Below are 19,918 nucleotides of genomic sequence, written 5' to 3' on the forward strand. Positions count from 1 at the left end.
GCTATTTATAATAAAAAAAATCTTAATATGTAAAATTATAAAAATATCTAAAAAAATAATGAAAATACAAAATTGACCTTCTAAACGATGGAATTTTCATATCGAACTTTGTGATAGGCTTATGGCCCTTGTCACATATTTGAAAGTCGTGCATCTCGAAATTTCCTTTCCGAAAAGTTATCGTGAGTCTCCATCGAATATCGACAGTAAAAGTCAGACCTGATTAAATATGCTATAAAATTCTAAACTAATTGCTCCATGTCAATTAAGTTTGCTCATGTGAAAAACTGTCTTTTTCTTTGACTGCTCCTAATTCTTAAATTCAATCTCATGTGGAGAACCAAGGACATTAGCATTTAAAAACAAATGTTTGACGTTGGCATTACAATAACAGAGATATAGTTTTTTTTTTATATATAGTTCAATTCCATGATTTTCTTTTCTAATCTAAATAATTTTAGAAGTGATAAATGAATTATATATGTAGAGATTACTTTATTAATAAATAGAGAGAAAAATAGGAAGGAGGGGAATAACCCATCTAACGGTAAAACAAGGAAAAAGCATAGTTACCACTAAGATTATCGGTAGTGTAATTATTTAATAATATATACACATGTATGTATGTATCAAAATAATAAAATAGCAAATTCATTATGGCATGGAATTTCAATTTGTCCATATCATTGCAAAGCCGGGCTCCAAGCATCCCCAGTGTGCTGGAAAAACCACTCGCTCATGCAAATATATAGACACTGCTCACCGATGAGCTACTTCAAATTTTAGGAACAAATACTAAAATGAGACAAGATTCAGGCAGCAACCCTTTTAATAAGTATCTACAGACAGCTACTTGGCTGAACGAAACCAATAGCTACTCCATCGGCATTTTTGCATGATGCTTCAGATGGCTGATTCCTGTATGTCAGATTCACATCCCCCAGATAGATTCCAGTGCATGGGCTCTTCCTACTACAATCAAACTTCACTGCCACTGGTGTTGCTGATGATCCCCAGATACCATGATATGCAACATCACTCACTTTAATTCCAGATCCCTGATCAATACAAAAAAAAAGGAATTTTTCTAGAGTTAATTTTCAAGCAATCATTCAAAGAACAGTACTATAGCAGAAAGGATGAAAATTTTTTCTTATTGCACGTACCTGATTAGGGCAGTTTATGTTGTTAGGACAGTAATTTTGGTCGATGATAATTGGGTTCTGGACATTTTTCATAACAGCATCTTGGAAACGTATGTTTCTCACGAAGCCATTGCTAGGCCTGGCCCAAGACTTGATTCTCAATCCATTCTGAGTTCCAGTAAATACAACAGATTTAACAATCACATTCTCTACTCCTGGCTCTTGAAGTTCCTTTCCCAGGCTCCCAATACTGCACAGAAACGCACACGTTGAATCAATTCCCTTGTTTAGTATATCATATGCGTTATGTTTAATCAATTCCCTTGTTTTATTTAATCACCTGATTCCATGGCCAGGGCCACATGCGACTCTTTCAATCCACATATTACTGGTGCCAGCACCGATTGAGATACAATCATCGCCAGTTCCAATCCAGGAGTTGAGGATTGCGACACTACTCGACAATTGTACGTGAATGCCATCGGTGTTGGGGCTGTTGCCGGAGGCAGACACGGTCACGCCTTGCACTTTCACGTTGTGGCAGCCATTGATGACAATGTGGAACATTTGGCTATTCAGTGAAATTAGTCTACTGATTGCTATATTATTTGAATTGGAAAACGCCAGTGACTGCATACAGAATAGTCATTGCCATACTTAATCACTTCATTGACCTTTGAAATTCTTAATTAATTTACGAAAGTAACTTACAGTGGCACCGGTGGGGCAATTCCTGCCAGATGCCTTGCAAGCCCACAAAGCAGGACCTTGTCCGTCAAGAACTCCACCATAAACTGTAACACCATTGACGAACTGAAATAAAAGCCAATTCCCTGCATTACCAATAACTCGATAATCTGATGGAGCCACAAGGGTACCAACTATGCGAAATAATATTGCACCATTCTTGCATGGACCCTGGAACACTATATTTCGCAGAAAGAACCTCCCTGCAGGCACATACACGGTGGCTGGCGTAACTGATCCACAAGCTTGTATCCAGGCAGCAAGAAAGGCTTTTGTGGAATCAGTTCTGCCATCAGGCTTGGCTCCATAATATAGGACATTATAATGTGCTGCATTTGATAAAGATGAAGTAAAGAGATAGGTGAGAATTGCAACAAGGAAAGGAAAGCTATGTTGTCTGCCCATTTTTCGTGTTGATGAAGCAGCTGCAATGATTTGTTCTGTGCACAGAGAACGAAGACTGTTTGGCTGTGGAGCTGAAAGGGTTTTGTGAGGCATTTATAGGAATGTTACCCTGTTATTGGATTAATTACATGAATAAAAAATTTCCAAAAATGAATTTTAGAAAGAAAGGAATTTGCGCCAAAATTTGAGAGGTTTATTTTTGGTTTGTAATGAATGTGTTTGATCTTTCTAAAATGCAAAGTTTCATGAAATTTCTATTGGTTTGTACATATTGCAGTTTGCACTGTGCATCCATCCGAAGAGAAAGGAATGCTTATATTAGGACTCTCACATTTATTTTATTTTAATTTTTTTCTTTTTTTGGTTTTTGCATGAAATTATGGATATATGCAAATTCATATCTTGCAATTCTCCATCGTTTCGGAATTGGAAACTATACCATTTAATATATGGAAGATCTTTAATTAGTATATTTTTTTATTACCCTGAGTAAATGCTTGGATTTTATTTTTTTATCCTTAATTCCATTAAGTTTATTTCCCCAATTAATTCAATTGGTCAGAGTTTGATTCTAAGGCTTGTTTTTCAGCTAGTGTTTCTACTTCGCGAGTTCATGTCTGTAACTGTTTGTCATAAGAAAAAAAAAAAAGAATGACGTTTGTCATCAGAAAAAAAAAAATGAAAGAAAGTGAATATATATATATATATATATATATATATAACTCTAAAATTGAAATTATTTTATGATACTGTAAACACCTGTAATATAAATTTAATTTAGTTCGATTCAATTTAATCAATTAAATTTTTTAATATCATTTTATTTTATTCTTTATTTTTAGTATTAAAAAATTTAAATAAAGTGTTTTAATTTATTGTTTGGCTAAGTTTTAAAAAAAAAACTTATTGTTTCGCTAATAATAATTTTTTGGTTAAACCTAAACTAAATTGAAATAACCTAATTTTTTTAAAATTAAAATCAAATTGAAATGAAAAGAAAATAAATTGACCTAAATTAAAAATAAAATAAAATTAGACTAAAATTGTAAATTAATTCAATTTAATTAATTATTTCAGTTTAAACTCAACATTACTCACAGCAGATTACACATTATCAATTAAGAACCTATTGATAACAATAATAATTAAAAAAAAAAGTCAATTAATCACTTACAAATTCAAACATGAGTGATGCTAGCTCGATTAAGTCGTCAATCTGAAGCCTGTGATGCTAAAATGGCAATTGTGTAGGTAGATCTGCATTCAGTGATTAGTACTGTGGGTTCACGAATTCTTTATAACTGGTTAAGGTTAATTTTTTCATAATATTATCACATAATTCATATATTATAGTGTTCGATGAAGAGTGGGAAAAACGAATTATCACTTTAATAAAAGCCGGAAAATAAAAGGGTGTAATTGAGCAATTTACCTCTAACAAAGATCTATTATCTTTTATACTCCATAATCCAATAGTATAAATTTGAGATAGTGGGTATGAAAAAAGAAAAGTGTTAGATATCCTTCTTATCAAGAATTTACCTGATAATCAATATTAGTTCCCTACATTAATTTTTATATTTTGTCTTATTAGAATATCCCTTTTCAAGAATATGCACTTCTATTTTATTATATGCGCATTGATCACATGAAACACTCATTTCATGCACATCCATTAGTTTGAGCATGCAAAATTTATACTTAAGGTAGAGGTGTTACTAAATTGTTCTAATTAATCATGTCACTCAATTTATTTTATGCAATGGCTCAATCGCACTAAAGTGGGAGAATTTAAGCTTGCAAAATTATATATTTAATTTATTAATTCAATTATATGCATTTTTTTAATGAAGCAAAAAAATAAAAAGGGTAAGAAGAAAAAGATTAACAAAGTAATTAAATCCTTAACTAAAGGAAGAGGAACGAGAATAAAATTAAATTCAAAAATTATAAGAAATGAGAGATAGAAAAAATTAAATTACATCTCAAAATAGAAATAATTAATTAAGTAGTTCTAAATTATTACAAGGTTTTAGCTTTCAAAGTGCTCCATTGGATTTCCATACTTACTTAATTAGGCTTCCTCCATGGGTTCCATTGGTCCACCGTAGAAAGGACTTGCATACCAACCGTGGAGAGTAATCCAGCGAAGGCTTGCGAATTAAGCAACTGGATTTTCTTTCCTTTTTTTTAGATCTACTTATCAAAATTAAAATTACAATATTTAAAAAAATAAAAAAAGGCAGTAAATTAAATAAAAATAAATAAGGTAAAAAATAAATAAAAATAAGAAAAAAATAATTAAAAATAAAGAAAGAAATAATTAATTAACGCAAGCAATAATTACAAAGAAGCGAGTTACACCAAATAAAAAGTAAAGTCAGACATTTTTTTTTTCAATTTTAGAAGCAAAACTCGGCCAAACTTAGCATCAAAGAAAAACTCTAGCCACTATCTATCTCTTTTTCTAACATAAAAAAATATTAATAATGTAAAAACAATTATTAAAATAAAAAAAATCAGTAGCAAAGCATTAAGAATACAAAAGTATCAAAATAAGACCTGCCGAAAAGCTATACCTAATTATAGATAATTATAGCACTAGAATATAAATGTAAGAGAAAAATATCAAAAGCGCTCAAAATATTATGAAATTTTATGGAGATATTTTACACATGTATAAAAAAATAATACAAAAGAAAAGATACAAATATGACGTGTAGATTTTAAGATATTGCTAATGTTTTGAGGCTGTCACAATACATATCAAAATTTGTGTATCAATCTTGTAAGTGATATGATACTATGTTAGATGATAGAATGTGAAAATTTTAAAAAATAAAAGTTGTAACAGTTTTTTTAAAATTTATTTTAGACTCAAGAATTATCTAATTTAGTGAACAGAGTTTCACGTACTATACTGAAATTATTCAGAAATACCTAATTATCTTTGTAATATTAAAAATTCATAACTAATTCAAGAAAACTCAGAAAATTATAAATAATATATGAAAATTAAAGGAAATTTCATGAAGAATTAAAAAAAAAAATATTTTGGGACCCATAATCCTTCCTAATTAGAATGTGTAATCTGAACAAAAGCCATTGCTCTCTCTGGATATGCACAGAAACTATTAAAAAGGACTATTGTGATGGATAAAATACATGGCTATAATATTTTTGAACGTATTGAAACCCTTGTCGCTAGTATTTAGCGACAGTCTTCAGCTCTATTGCTAACATTAGCATTGGAGTTAGCAACGACAACATGTTGTCACAAAATTAAATAGATGGAATTGTGACAGAATTGCCTGTCGCAATACTGCGACTGTAACGACCCGGAAATCGGACCGCTACCGGCGCTAGGATCCAGATCGACATAAGGTCGCCGGGACCCGTAGCAAGCCTAACATACATCATGAATACCTGTTCAATCACATCCATGATCATACATTTACATAAAATTTAAACTTTTTCTTTCATTCACCAAGTTTAACCTGTGCATGCACAACTCATAATCATAAAACCCCAAATTGGAGCTCTCATCAAATGCTCCAATGGGGTAACATACCATACATTAAGCTTGGTTTACATAAAACATCCATAAAACATCTTATAGATCATGAGCAAAGGGTTTAACCAACATACTAGGGTCAAACACAACTCTAAACCTCAATAAACATCATTACATTACATGACTGTTCAACATTATTCTTTACATCATATTCTTTCTCATGTCCACTTACTAGCTATTACATACATAAAACTTCCTACAATAGCTGACTTCCCGGACTGTCTCGTACCTGCAAACCTGAGGGATTAAGGGAACGGGGTGAGCTATTAGAGCTCAGTGAGCAGAATAGTAAAACATTATATTTAAAAATATATGCTATCATGAAATGCATCACATCACAGACAAATCACATCAAGGATGAACTTGTCATCAATAGCCCTCTACATAACATTCCAAGGTGCCAGGGGTGTAGAATGGGCCTCACTGGTCTTTCTCTTACATTAACATATCATAACATAACATTCCTATATGCCAGGGGCGTAGAATGGGCCTCACTGGTCTTTCTCTTATATAGTGTCAGGGGCGTAGAATGGGCCTCACTGGTCTTTCATACCGTATCATCACCATATCATATCATATCATAGGGAGGGCTAAAGGATCATCCAACATTCATCCACATCATCATCATATTATGCAATGCAACATATTTGTGAATTCTAATGCAAACATCCTAATATATCACATGGCATTCGTGATGCATGAACATGCTCAAATTTATTTATTTGCTTTGGAAATAAAAGTCCATTCTACTCACCTTAAGCTAGCTCTGAAAAGACACTGAAGCAGCTAACTCACTGCTGGAGTCCTCGGTTCCTCGGGTCCGAACCTACACAGGTGGACTCAAATGAGGGACCAAACAAACATGAACATAACTCTAAACTACTCCCCAAAAACCCCCTAAAACACCTTCAAACAATCATATAAAACATGCAAAGGAAGGCTGAACAGGGCACTTTCGACGGCAGGTTCGGCGGCCGAAAGTCCCTCCAGAGCTGTAACGACCCGAAAATTGGACCGCTACCGGCGCTAGGATCTAGGTCGGCTTAAGGCCGCCGGGACCCGTAGCAAGCCTAACATGCATCCTGTGAACCTGATTAATCCCATACATGATCAACAACATACATAAAAATTAAAACTTTTCTTTCATTCATTCTCTCATACACCAACTCAACCTGTGCATGCACTGAACATAAACATAATCATAAACATTGGCCCCTATGTGGGACCTCATCAATGCCCCCAATGGGTGGCATAATATGTGTTGAGTTGGTTTACATAAGCATTACAAAATCTCTAAGATCATGTATTAAAAGGGATACCATACACATAGGGTCAAGCACAATCTCTAATCCGGCGGCCGAACTTGAGGTTCGGCGGCCGAACTTGAGGTTCGGCGGCCGAACCTGGACTTCCCTCACTTATGCTTTCGGGGGCCTAAGGCACACCCGAAATGCCCGCATGTTCGGCGGCCGAACTTGAGGTTCGGCGGCCGAACCTGGGTTTTCCTCCAAGGTTGTTTTCATGCAAAAAAACTCATTTTCCTTTTTACTTAAAAGCATCAAATACATTAAAACATTTTATGAAAACATGGTTTTACCCTTCTAGAGACCTCCGACATCCGAGATTCCACCGGACGGTAGGAATTCCGATACCGGAGTCTAGCCGGGTGACCTGCACTTCCTTCCGTACAAAGCTTCCTTCCGTACAAAGCTTCCTTCCGTACAAAGCTTCCTTCCGTACAAAGCTTCATATGGAGCCATCCCGATGCTAGCATGATGGCTGTTATTGTAGGCAAACTCCACCAAAGGTAGGTGCTGCCTCCAAGAACCGCCAAAGTCCAGCACACACATTCTGAGCATATCCTCGATAGTCTGGATGGTCCTTTCTGACTGTCCATCAGTCTGGGGGTGGAAGGCAGTACTGAAATTCAACCTGGTACCCATGGCACTCTGCAGACTCCGCCAAAACCTGGAGGTGAACTGGGGTCCTCTATTCGACACTATTGAAACAGGAACCCCATGCAGCCTGACGATCTCATCAACATACACCTGCGCCAACTTGTCCACAGAATAGCCACTCCTAACAGGGATGAAGTGAGCAGATTTGGTGAGTCTGTCCACAATCACCCATATGGAGTCCAATCTGTTGGACGTCGCCGGTAACCCCACTACGAAGTCCATAGCTATATTCTCCCATTTCCACTCTGGAATAGGTAGCGGGTTAAGCATTCCAGCCGGCTTCTGATGTTCCAGCTTCACCCTCTAACACACTTCGCAGGCTGACACAAACTGTGCCACTTCTTTCTTCATCGCTGGCCACCAATAAACTTTCCTCAGATCTTGATACATCTTGGTGGCTCCGGGGTGAACGCTGTATCTTGCATTATGAGCCTCCCTCATAATGTCTCCTTTTAGCCCTATGTCATCTGGTACACACAATCGACTCCCATAGCGGAGGATCCCCTTACTGTCAAATCTGAACTCACTGTCTTTGCCTGACTGAACAGTCCTGACAATCTTCACTAATTCTGGGTCCTCATGCTGTTTCTGAGCCACTTGCTCCAGAAACACAGGTGTCACTCTCATCTGGGCCACTAAAGCACCTGTACCAGACAACTCCAACTGTAGACCTTCATCAATAAGCTTGTAAAACTCCTTCACCACTGGTCTCCTCTCCGCCGTAATGTGGGATAGACTGCCTAGTGACTTCCGGCTTAGGGCGTTTGCCACGACATTCGCCTTACCCGGATGATACTAAATCTTGCAATCATAGTCACTCAGCAGCTCTACCCATCTCCTCTGTCTCAAGTTCAAATCTCTTTGACTCAGGATGTACTGCAGGCTCTTATGATCTGTAAAGATCTCACATTTTACCCCATAGAGGTAGTGCCTCCACATCTTGAGTGCAAAGATTACTGCTACCATCTCTAGGTCATGCGTGGAGTAATTTAACTCGTGCTTCTTCAGCTGTCTAGAAGCATAAGCAATCACCCTCTCATTCTGCATTAGTACACAACCCAGTCTCACACGGGACGCATCACAAAAGACTGTAAAGTCATCCTCACTAGATGGCAGAGCTAACACTGGTGCTGAAGTCAACCTCTTCTTAAGCTCTTCAAGACTCTCTTCGCACTGGTCGGTCCACCCAAACTTTTGATTCTTCCTGGTTAACCTGGTCAGAGGAGCTGCAATTTTTGAGAAGTCCTGAATGAACCTCCTGTAGTAACCTGCTAAACCCAAGAAACTCCTGATCTCTGTTACTATAGTGGGTCTAGGCCAGTTAGCTACAGCTTCCACTTTCTTGGGGTCTACCTCGATTCCATTTTCTGACACCACATGCCCCAAGAAAGAGATGCTCCTCAGCCAGAACTCACACTTAGAGAACTTGGCATACAAGCCATGTTCCCTCAAGGTCTGTAAAACCAACCGCAGATGATGGGCATGCTCCTCTGCATTCCTAGAATATACTAAGATATCATCTATGAAGACAATAACGAAGTGATCCAGGTACTGGCTAAACACTCTGTTCATGAGATCCATGAATGCTGCAGGGGTGTTGGTTAACCCGAACGGCATTGTAACGACCCGGAAACCGGACCGCTACCGGCGCTAGGATTCAGGTCGGCTTAAGGCCGCCAGAACCCGTAGCAAGCCAAACATACATCCTGTGAACCTGTTTAATCCCATACATGATCAACAACATACATAAAAATGAGAACTTTTCTTTCCAAGCCTAACCTGGCATACATAACATATCATAAACCCCTCATTGGAGCCCTCATCAAATACTCCAATGGGTAACATAACATATGATAGGCTTAGATAACATAAACATCATAAAACATTTTTGGATCATATACACAAGGGATTAAAACAAACTCCAGTCAAGCACATTCTAAACTTTCATTACATTACATAACATACTTTTACATTACAAATAAACCATGTCCACAGCTAAGCTATTACATAAACTTCTCTTATTCTTGCTGACTTCTCTATCTACACTGCACCTGCAAGACTGGGGTTAGGGGAGAGGGGTGAGCTATAAAGCCCAGTGAGCAGAAAGATAAAAAAAACATGTGATTTAGTTTCACCATTTTTATGTTTGTTATTATTTATTTTATTTTATTCTTATCATAATTATTATTATTATTATTATTAAACTTTTTCTTATTCATGCTTTCATGAAATGCAACACATCACAGCTAATCACATAAAGGATGGTATTGTCACCATTAGTCCTCAACATCTCCAAATGCCAGGGGCATAGAATGGGCCTCACTGGTCTTTCTCTTACATAACATAACATAACATTCTAAAGTGCCAGGGGCGTAGAATGGGCCTCGCTGGTCTTTCTCTTACATAGTGCCAGGGGCGTAGAATGGGCCTCGCTGGTCTTCCATAACGTATCATCATAACATAACATCAGAGGACTATGGATCACCCAACAACCATCCACATCAACATCAAATTATGCAATGCAACATATTCGTGAATTTCTAATGCAAACATCCTGGAATATTCCATGGCATTAATGATGCATGAGTATGCTTTCAGATTCATTCATTTGTTCATTTATTCAATTACTTTACTTAGAAACTTAGGGAGTTATCCCACTCACCTGGTGACTGAAGCTTTAACAACGGACTCTGAACGACTATCTCACAACCGGGGGTCTCGGTTCCTCGGGTCCGAACCTACACAGGTGGACTCAAATGAGGCACCAAACAACAAGAACATAACTCTAAACATACCCCCAAAAACCTCCTAAAAACACCTCAAAACATCCCTAGAAAACATGCAAGAAAAGGCTGGGATGGGCACTTTCGGCGGCACCTTCGGCGGCCGGAAGTCCCTCCAGAGCCGAAAGTCAGGCAGGTTCGGCGGCACCTTCGGCGGCCGAAACTCCTAGACAGAGACGAAACTCCCACTTTCGGGGGCAGGCTTCGGCAGCCTAAAGCTGCCTCCCAAGCTGGTTCGGCGGCCGAAAGTGCCTTCGGCTGCCGAACCTGGTTTCTGCCAAAGGGCAGAAACTTGGTTCTTCATGCCCATTTCAACCCCCTACACAACCAATCATGCATAAACTTGTTCTAAAACATGCATAAGCACCATACATCACACCTAGGGGTCTCAAACTATCAAATACCCCAACTACAACACTTCAAACACACACAAACAACATACATTGCTCATCAAAACATCAAAACCCATAAACTCATCAACAAGCCTAAACATGCATCTCTACCCATAAAACAACTTAAAACTTACTTAAAACATATAAGGAGCTTAAGATCGGCTCTTACCTCTTGAAGATCGAGAGGGAGACGACCTAAACTTGGAGATCCACGAAAATGAGCTCCTGGGTTCCCAAAGCTCCAAAACTTGTTTAAAAAGTTCAAAACCTTCGATGCAAGCTTAAAACTCAAGAAAAATGGTGGGGATTTGAAGGAAGAACACTAGATTGGGAAGAGGGAGGTCGGAAGCTAGCTGTGGCCGAAAATGGGAGAAAGCTCGCCCATTTCGGCTAAGTGCCCCTTTTATAGTGGCTGGCCAGGCCACGTTCGGGGGCCGAAAGTGCCTCCGCACGCATGCCATGTTCGGCGGCCGAACTTGACTTTCGGCGGCCGAACCTGAACTTCCCTCACTCATGCTTTCGGGGCCTAACGTGCCTCCAAAACGCATGCATGTTCGGCGGCCGAACTTGACTTTCGGCGGTCGAACCTGGGTTTTCCTCCAAAGACTTTTCATGCAAAAACTCATTTAATTTTCATACTTAAAACCATGAAATGCTTTAAAACATTTTATGAAAACATGTTTCTACCCTACTAGAGGCTTCCGACATCCGAGATTTCTACCGGACGGTAGGAATTCCGATACCGGAGTCTAGCCGGGTATTACATTCTTCCCCCCTTAAGAACATTCGTCCCCGAATGTTCACCAAACAACACATAGGGATCTAACCTTAAAAGAGATGAGGGTACTGCTGGAGCATAGACTCCCGTGTCTCCCAAGTGCACTCTTCCAAGTTGTGGTGGTTCCACAGGACTTTCACCATCGGGATTTCCTTGTTTCTTAACTTTCTGATCTGGGTGTCTATGATCCGTACTGGCTGTTCAACATAGGTGAGATCCTCTTGGACCTCCATATCAGGCTCACTAAGAACCTTGCTCGGATCTGACACAAACTTCCTCAACATCGAAACATGGAAAACCGGATGGATTCTTGCCATTGAAACAGGTAAATCCAGCTTGTACGACACATTCCCAATCTTTTGCAAGATTTCAAAGGGTCCGATGTATCGTGGGGCTAGTTTACCTTTCTTCCCGAAGCGAACCACTCCCTTCATTGGAGACACCTTGAGCAATACCAGGTCCCCCTCCTGAAACTCTAACTGCCTTCTGCGGATGTCTGCATAACTCTTCTGTCTGCTTGCAGCAGTCTTGATTCTCTCTCTGATTATGGGTACTACCCTGCTGGTAATCTCTACTAGCTCAGGCCCTGCCAAGGCCTTCTCTCCAACTTCCTCCCAGCAAACAGGTGATCTGCACTTCCTTCCGTACAAAGCTTCATATGGAGCCATCCCGATGCTAGCATGATGGCTGTTGTTGTAGGCAAACTCCACCAAAGGTAGATGCTGCCTCCAAGAACCGCCAAAGTCCAGCACACACATCCTGAGCATATCCTCTATAGTCTGGATGGTCCTTTCTGACTGTCCATCAGTCTGGGGGTGGAAGGCAGTACTGAAATCCAACCTAGTACCCATGGCATTCTGCAGACTCCGCCAAAACCTGGAGGTGAACTGGGGCCCTCTATCAGACACTATCGAAACAGGAACCCCATGCAGCCTGACGATCTCATCCACATATACCTGCGCCAACTTGTCCACAGAGTAGCCACTCCTGACAGGGATGAAGTGAGCAGATTTGGTGAGTCTGTCCACAATCACCCATATGGAGTCCAATCTGTTGGACGTCGCCGGTAACCCTACTACGAAGTCCATAGCTATATTTTCCCATTTCCATTCTGGAATCGGTAGCGGGTTAAGCATTCCAGCCGGCTTCTGATGTTCCAGCTTCACCCTCTGACACACTTCGCAGGCTGACACGAACTGTGCCACTTCTTTCTTCATCGCTGGCCACCAATAAACTTTTTTCAAATCTTGATACATCTTGGTGGATCCGGGGTGAATGCTGTATCTTGCATTATGAGCCTCTCTCATAATGTCTCCTTTTAGCCCTATGTCATCTGGTACACATAATCGACTTCCATAGCGGAGGATCCTCTTACTGTCGAATCTGAACTCACTACCACTGCCTGACTGAACAGTCCTGGCAATCTTCACTAACTCGGGGTCCTCATGCTGTTTCTGAGCAACTTGCTCAAGGAACACGGGTGTCACTTTCATCTGAGCCAACAAGGCACCTGTACCCGACAACTCTAACTGTAGCCCTTCTTCGATGAGCTTATAGAACTCCTTTACTACTGGTCTTCGTTCTGCTGTGATGTGGGATAGACTGCCGAGTGATTTCCGGCTTAAGGCATCAGCTACAACATTAGCCTTACCCGGATGATACTGGATTTTGCAATCGTAGTCACTGAGCAGTTCTACCCATCTCCTCTGTCTCAAATTCAAATCTCTCTGACTCAGGATGTACTGCAGGCTCTTATGATCTGTAAAGATCTCACATTTTACCCCATAGAGGTAGTGCCTCCACATCTTGAGTGCAAAGATTACTGCTGCCATCTCCAGGTCGTGTGTGGGGTAATTCAACTCATGCTTCTTCAGCTGCCTAGAAGCATAAGCAATCACCCTCTCATTCTGCATCAGTACACAACCCAGTCCCACACGGGACGCATCACAAAAGACTGTAAAGTCCTCATTACTAGATGGCAGAGCTAAAACTGGTGCTGAAGTCAACCTCTTCTTAAGCTCTTCAAAACTCTCTTCGCACTGGTCGGTCCACAGAAACTTCTGATTCTTCCTGGTTAACCTGGTCAGAGGAGCTGCTATCTTTGAGAAGTCCTGAACGAACCTCCTGTAGTAACCAGCCAAACCCAAGAAACTTCTAATCTCTGTCACTGAAATGGGTCTAGGCCAGTTAGCCACAGTTTCTGTCTTCTTGGGGTCCACCTCAATACCATTCTCTGACACTACATGCCCCAAGAATGAAATGCTCCTTAGCCAGAACTCACATTTAGAGAACTTGGCATACAAGCCATGTTCCCTCAAAGTCTGCAAGACCAACCGCAGATGATGGGCATGCTCTTCTGCATTCCTGGAATACACTAAGATATCATCTATGAAGACAATAACGAAGTGATCCAGGTATTGGCTAAATACTCTGTTCATGAGATCCATGAATGCTGCAGGGGCGTTTGTTAACCCGAACGGCATCACTAGGAACTCATAGTGCCCATATCTGGTCCTGAAAGCTGTCTTTGGCACGTCTTCATCTCTGATCCTCAGCTGATGATACCCAGATCTCAGATCTATCTTGGAGAAACAACCTGCTCCTGCTAGCTGGTCGAATAGATCATCGATCCTAGGCAACGGGTACTTGTTCTTGGTAGTGACCTTGTTCAACTGTCTGTAGTCGATACAAAGTCTGAGGGATCCATCCTTCTTTTTCACGAACAACACTGGAGCACCCCAAGGTGAGGTACTCGGTCGGATGAAACCCTTGTCTACCAGCTCTTGCAACTGTTCTTTAAGCTCTTTCAGCTCTGCTGGCGCCATCCTGTAGGGAGGGATAGAGATCGGTCTGGTTCCTGGCATCAATTCTATCTCGAACTCTATCTCCCTCGGAGGCGGTAAACCTGGCAGTTCGTCTGGGAAAACATCTAAGAACTCTCTAACCACAGGCACCGAGGCGGGCTCTCTGACATCTCTGTCTAGCTCTCTCACATGAGCTAGATAACCCTGACAACCCCTCCTGAGCAGCCTACGAGCCTGTAGGGCTGATATCAAACCTCTAGGTGTACTCCCCCTGTCTCCTCTAAAGACAACCTCTGACCCATCCTGACATCTGAACTTAACTACCTTGTCTCTGCAATCCAAGGTAGCACCATGGGTAGATAGCCAATCCATCCCTAGAATGACGTCAAAATCTGTCAAGTCTAGAACCACTAGGTCGGCGGATAGGCATCTTCCCTCTATGAAAACTGGACTGTACTGGCAGACTGACTCTGCCACTGACGGGTCACACTTGGGTCCACTGACCCATAGGGGACACTCTAACCTAGAGACCATCAAACCCAACCTCTCGACCGCTCTCGGAGAAACAAAAGAATGGGATGCACCCGGGTCCATTAAGGCATAAGCATCTGAACAACCAATGATGATATTACCTGACACCACGGTGTTGGATGCGTTTGCCTCCTGCTGTGTCATTGTGAAGATCCGTGCTGGAGCTGACGGACCTTCCCCTCTGTAAACTGATGAAGAAGAGGCTGACCCTCTCCCTCGGCCTCTGCCACTAGCCTGTGTTGCGGCTGAAGCTGCTGGCTGTGCCACACTACCTGAAGTTGTCTGCTGGGGCTGTGCCGTAGGAACTGCTCTCGGACACTCCCAAGACATGTGTCCCTCTTGCCCACACCTGTAGCAGGCTGTCGTCCCAAACCGGCATACCCCTCTGTGTAGCTTACCACACCTTGCACACACTGCATTATCAGCACCAGAGCTTGAGCCACTTCCTAATCCCAGACCTGACTTGATCTTGCTCCAGAACTTACTCTTCTTTGGTTTCTTAGTGGTACTGCCCCACTTCTTACTAGCTGAACTCAAGGATGAAGGGGGTCTATCCTTCCCCCACTTGGGGTCTTAGAACCTAAAGGCTGTGTCACTGACTGTTTAACTGTCCCCTCGATGATTGCACTAGCCTCCATTCTCCTGGCCATGTCTACAATGGCATGGAAACTTTCTCTATCAGCTGACTGAATCAAGGAGGAATACCTGGAATGGAGCCTCATGATATACCTCCTTGACTTCTTCGGATCTGTGTCCAGATGTTGCCCAGCAAACGGCAACAACTCTAAGAACTTGTCGGTGTACTCATCGACACCCATTCCCTCTGTCTGCCTCAGCTGTTCAAACTCAATCATCTTCAGCTCCCTTGAACTGTCAGGGAAAGCCCATCCTGCGAACTCATTCGCAAACTCCTCCCATGAAAGACTGTCCACCCTCGGTTTCACGTAGCCCTTGAACCACTCACGGGCCTTTTTGCATTTCAGGGTGAAACCAGCCATCTGAATGGCTCTGCTGTCATCAGCCCCTATCTCATCTGTAATTGTTTTGACCTTCTCCAGGTACACAAACGGATCATCACCGGTATCAAACTGGGGAGCACCCAACTTCATATAGTCGGTCATCTTGGCCTTGCTCCCTCCAGATGAGGTAGGTTGAGGTCTTTGGGTTTCTGTAACTGCGGTTTCTGCTGGTGGTGGAGGTGCGGCATCCCCTGGGATAGGGTTTGCTGTGCCTGGATGGAAGGATGGAGGTGGGTACATAGGGTACTGTGGATACTGTGGGTAGAAAGGTGGGTATGGCATGTGAGAAGGGTAAGGATTGAAACTGGGGTAATCCGATGTACCTCCCATCGAATGCCCGGGGTATGGTGAAAAAGGTGGGTACTGGGGTGGTGGAACAAACCCCGAGGCCTGAGTGCCTCCCTGAGACTCTCCCATGCCCTCTTCCGGCATGCTTACACCAAGGCTACCGTCCCTTCTCTGCTCTACATCCATCTCTTCTTCTCCATCAACTGACATTCTTTCCTGAACTGTACCCCTTACTGATCTGCTTCTACCCAGATCCAAAGACCTTCTAGGGTCCCTCACTGCTCTGTCCCTGTTGGACCTGCTTGACATTGCCCTTGGCAATGCTGGAGGACGGGCGCTCGTGCCCTCATCCTCCGGTGGTACTCTAGTCAATCTAGCCGATCGACGAGTTCCTCGCATTCTGTTTACTGAAAAACAGCACAGATAGCAAAACATTAGCATCAAATGGTTCATGTGGAAACACATGAACCCACATCATATACATAGCATATCTCATGGCATATCATACTTTCATGCAAGACAGGACTCTACATCCTATCCTAGTGGACATGATTTCCTATTGTGCTTGACCTTTCTATCACATCTATGAGCCCGACACTCTAGGTCCGACCATATGAACCTAGGGCTCTGATACCACTCTGTAACGACCCGGAAACCGGACCGCTACCGGCGCTAGGATTCAGGTCGGCTTAAGGCCGCCAGAACCCGTAACAAGCCAAACATACATCCTGTGAACCTGTTTAATCCCATACATGATCAACAACATACATAAAAATGAGAACTTTTCTTTCCAAGCCTAACCTGGCATACATAACATATCATAAACCCCTCATTGGAGCCCTCATCAAATACTCCAATGGGTAACATAACATATGATAGGCTTAGATAACATAAACATCATAAAACATTTTTGGATCATATACACAAGGGATTAAAACAAACTCCAGTCAAGCACATTCTAAACTTTCATTACATTACATAACATACTTTTACATTACAAATAAACCATGTCCACAGCTAAGCTATTACATAAACTTCTCTTATTCTTGCTGACTTCTCTATCTACACTGCACCTGCAAGACTGGGGTTAGGGGAGAGGGGTGAGCTATAAAGCCCAGTGAGCAGAAAGATAAAAAAAACATGTGATTTAGTTTCACCATTTTTATGTTTGTTATTATTTATTTTATTTTATTCTTATCATAATTATTATTATTATTATTATTAAACTTTTTCTTATTCATGCTTTTATGAAATGCAACACATCACAGCTAATCACATAAAGGATGGTATTGTCACCATTAGTCCTCAACATCTCCAAATGCCAGGGGCGTAGAATGGGCCTCACTGGTCTTTCTCTTACATAACATAACATAACATTCTAAAGTGCCAGGGGCGTAGAATGGGCCTCGCTGGTCTTTCTCTTACATAGTGCCAGGGGCGTAGAATGGGCCTCGCTGGTCTTCCATAACGTATCATCATAACATAACATCAGAGGACTATGGATCACCCAACAACCATCCACATCAACATCAAATTATGCAATGCAACATATTCGTGAATTTCTAATGCAAACATCCTGGAATATTCCATGGCATTAATGATGCATGAGTATGCTTTCAGATTCATTCATTTGTTCATTTATTCAATTACTTTACTTAGAAACTTAGGGAGTTATCCCACTCACCTGGTGACTGAAGCTTTAACAACGGACTCTGAACGACTATCTCACAACCGGGGGTCTCGGTTCCTCGGATCCGAACCTACACAGGTGGACTCAAATGAGGCACCAAACAACAAGAACATAACTCTAAACATACCCCCAAAAACCTCCTAAAAACACCTCAAAACATCCCTAGAAAACATGCAAGAAAAGGCTGGGATGGGCACTTTCGGCGGCACCTTCGGCGGCCGGAAGTCCCTCCAGAGCCAAAAGTCAGGCAGGTTCGGCGGCACCTTCGGCGGCCGAAACTCCCAGACAGAGACAAAACTCCCACTTTCGGGGGCAGGCTTTGGCAGCCTAAAGCTGCCTCCCAAGCTGGTTCGGCGGCCGAAAGTGCCTTCGGCTGCCGAACCTGGTTTCTGCCAAAGGGCAGAAACTTGGTTCTTCATGCCCATTTCAACCCCCTACACAACCAATCATGCATAAACTTGTTCTAAAACATGCATAAGCACCATACATCACACCTAGGGGTCTCAAACTATCAAATACCCCAACTACAACACTTCAAACACACACAAACAACATACATTGCTCATCAAAACATCAAAACCCATAAACTCATCAACAAGCCTAAACATGCATCTCTACCCATAAAACAACTTAAAACTTACTTAAAACATATAAGGAGCTTAAGATCGGCTCTTACCTCTTGAAGATCGAGAGGGAGACGACCTAAACTTGGAGATCCACGAAAATGAGCTCCTGGGTTCCCAAAGCTCCAAAACTTGTTTAAAAAGTTCAAAACCTTCGATGCAAGCTTAGAACTCAAGAAAAATGGTGGGGATTTGAAGGAAGAACACTAGATTGGGAAGAGGGAGGTCGGAAGCTAGCTGTGGCCGAAAATGGGAGAAAGCTCGCCCATTTCGGCTAAGTGCCCCTTTTATAGTGGCTGGCCAGGCCACGTTCGGGGGCCGAAAGTGCCTCCGCACGCATGCCATGTTCGGCAGCCGAACTTGACTTTCGGCGGCCGAACCTGAACTTCCCTCACTCATGCTTTCGGGGCCTAACGTGCCTCCAAAACGCATGCATGTTCGGCGGCCGAACTTGACTTTCGGCGGCCGAACCTGGGTTTTCCTCCAAAGACTTTTCATGCAAAAACTCATTTAATTTTCATACTTAAAACCATGAAATGCTTTAAAACATTTTATGAAAACATGTTTCTACCCTACTAGAGGCTTCCGACATCCGAGATTTCCACCGGACGGTAGGAATTCCGATACCGGAGTCTAGCCGGGTATTACAGGCATTACAAGGAACTCATAATGCCCATATCTGGTCCTGAAGGCTGTCTTCGGCACATCCTCCTCCCTTATCCTTAGCTGATGGTATCCCGATCTCAGATCTATTTTGGAGAAACAACCTGCTCCGGCTAGCTGGTCAAATAGATCGTCGATCCTAGGCAACGGGTACTTATTCTTGGTAGTGACTTTGTTCAACTGCCTGTAGTCGATACAAAGCCTAAGGGATCCATCCTTCTTTCTCACAAACAAAACTGGTGCACCCCAAGGTGAGGTGCTCGGTCGGATGAAGCCCTTTTCTACCAGCTCTTGCAACTGTTCTTTCAATTCCTTCAACTCAGCTGGAGCCATCCTGTAGGGAGGAATAGAGATCGGTCGGGTTCCAGGCATCAATTCTATCTCGAACTCTATCTCCCTAGCAGGTGGTAAACCTGGCAGCTCGTCTGGAAAGACGTCTAGAAACTCTCTAACCACTGGCACCGAGGCGGGCTCTCTAACCTGACTGCTAAGCTCTCTCACATGAGCCAAATACCCCT

At 41.9% G+C, this 19,918-nt stretch overlaps 1 protein-coding gene across 1 annotated transcript; it reads right to left on the reverse strand.

Moving 5' to 3' along the window:
- Nucleotides 1-839: 839 nt before the first annotated feature.
- LOC110618420 (polygalacturonase) lies at nt 840-2,297 on the reverse strand. Its single transcript, XM_021761550.1, has 4 exons — nt 1,857-2,297; nt 1,486-1,775; nt 1,167-1,395; nt 840-1,058 (listed from the first exon to the last, which is right to left on the reverse strand). The coding sequence occupies exons 1-4, from the start codon at nt 2,295-2,297 to the stop codon at nt 840-842; spliced, it is 1,179 nt and encodes a 392-aa protein (XP_021617242.1).
- Nucleotides 2,298-19,918: the final 17,621 nt, after the last annotated feature.

This window comes from Manihot esculenta, chromosome 7, assembly GCF_001659605.2.
Source record: "Manihot esculenta cultivar AM560-2 chromosome 7, M.esculenta_v8, whole genome shotgun sequence".
Lineage (NCBI taxonomy): Eukaryota > Viridiplantae > Streptophyta > Magnoliopsida > Malpighiales > Euphorbiaceae > Manihot > Manihot esculenta.

Bases quoted from the DNA above. Each gene is read 5' to 3' on its own strand.
- LOC110618420 (XM_021761550.1), bottom strand. From the start codon at position 2,297: ATGGGCAGACAACATAGCTTTCCTTTCCTTGTTGCAATTCTCACCTAT. The intron at 1,776-1,856 runs GTAAGTTACTTT...TTCTGTATGCAG, and splicing joins ATTGCCCCACCGGTGCCACT to TCACTGGCGTTTTCCAATTC. The intron at 1,059-1,166 runs GTACGTGCAATA...TGTATTGATCAG, and splicing joins ACATAAACTGCCCTAATCAG to GGATCTGGAATTAAAGTGAG.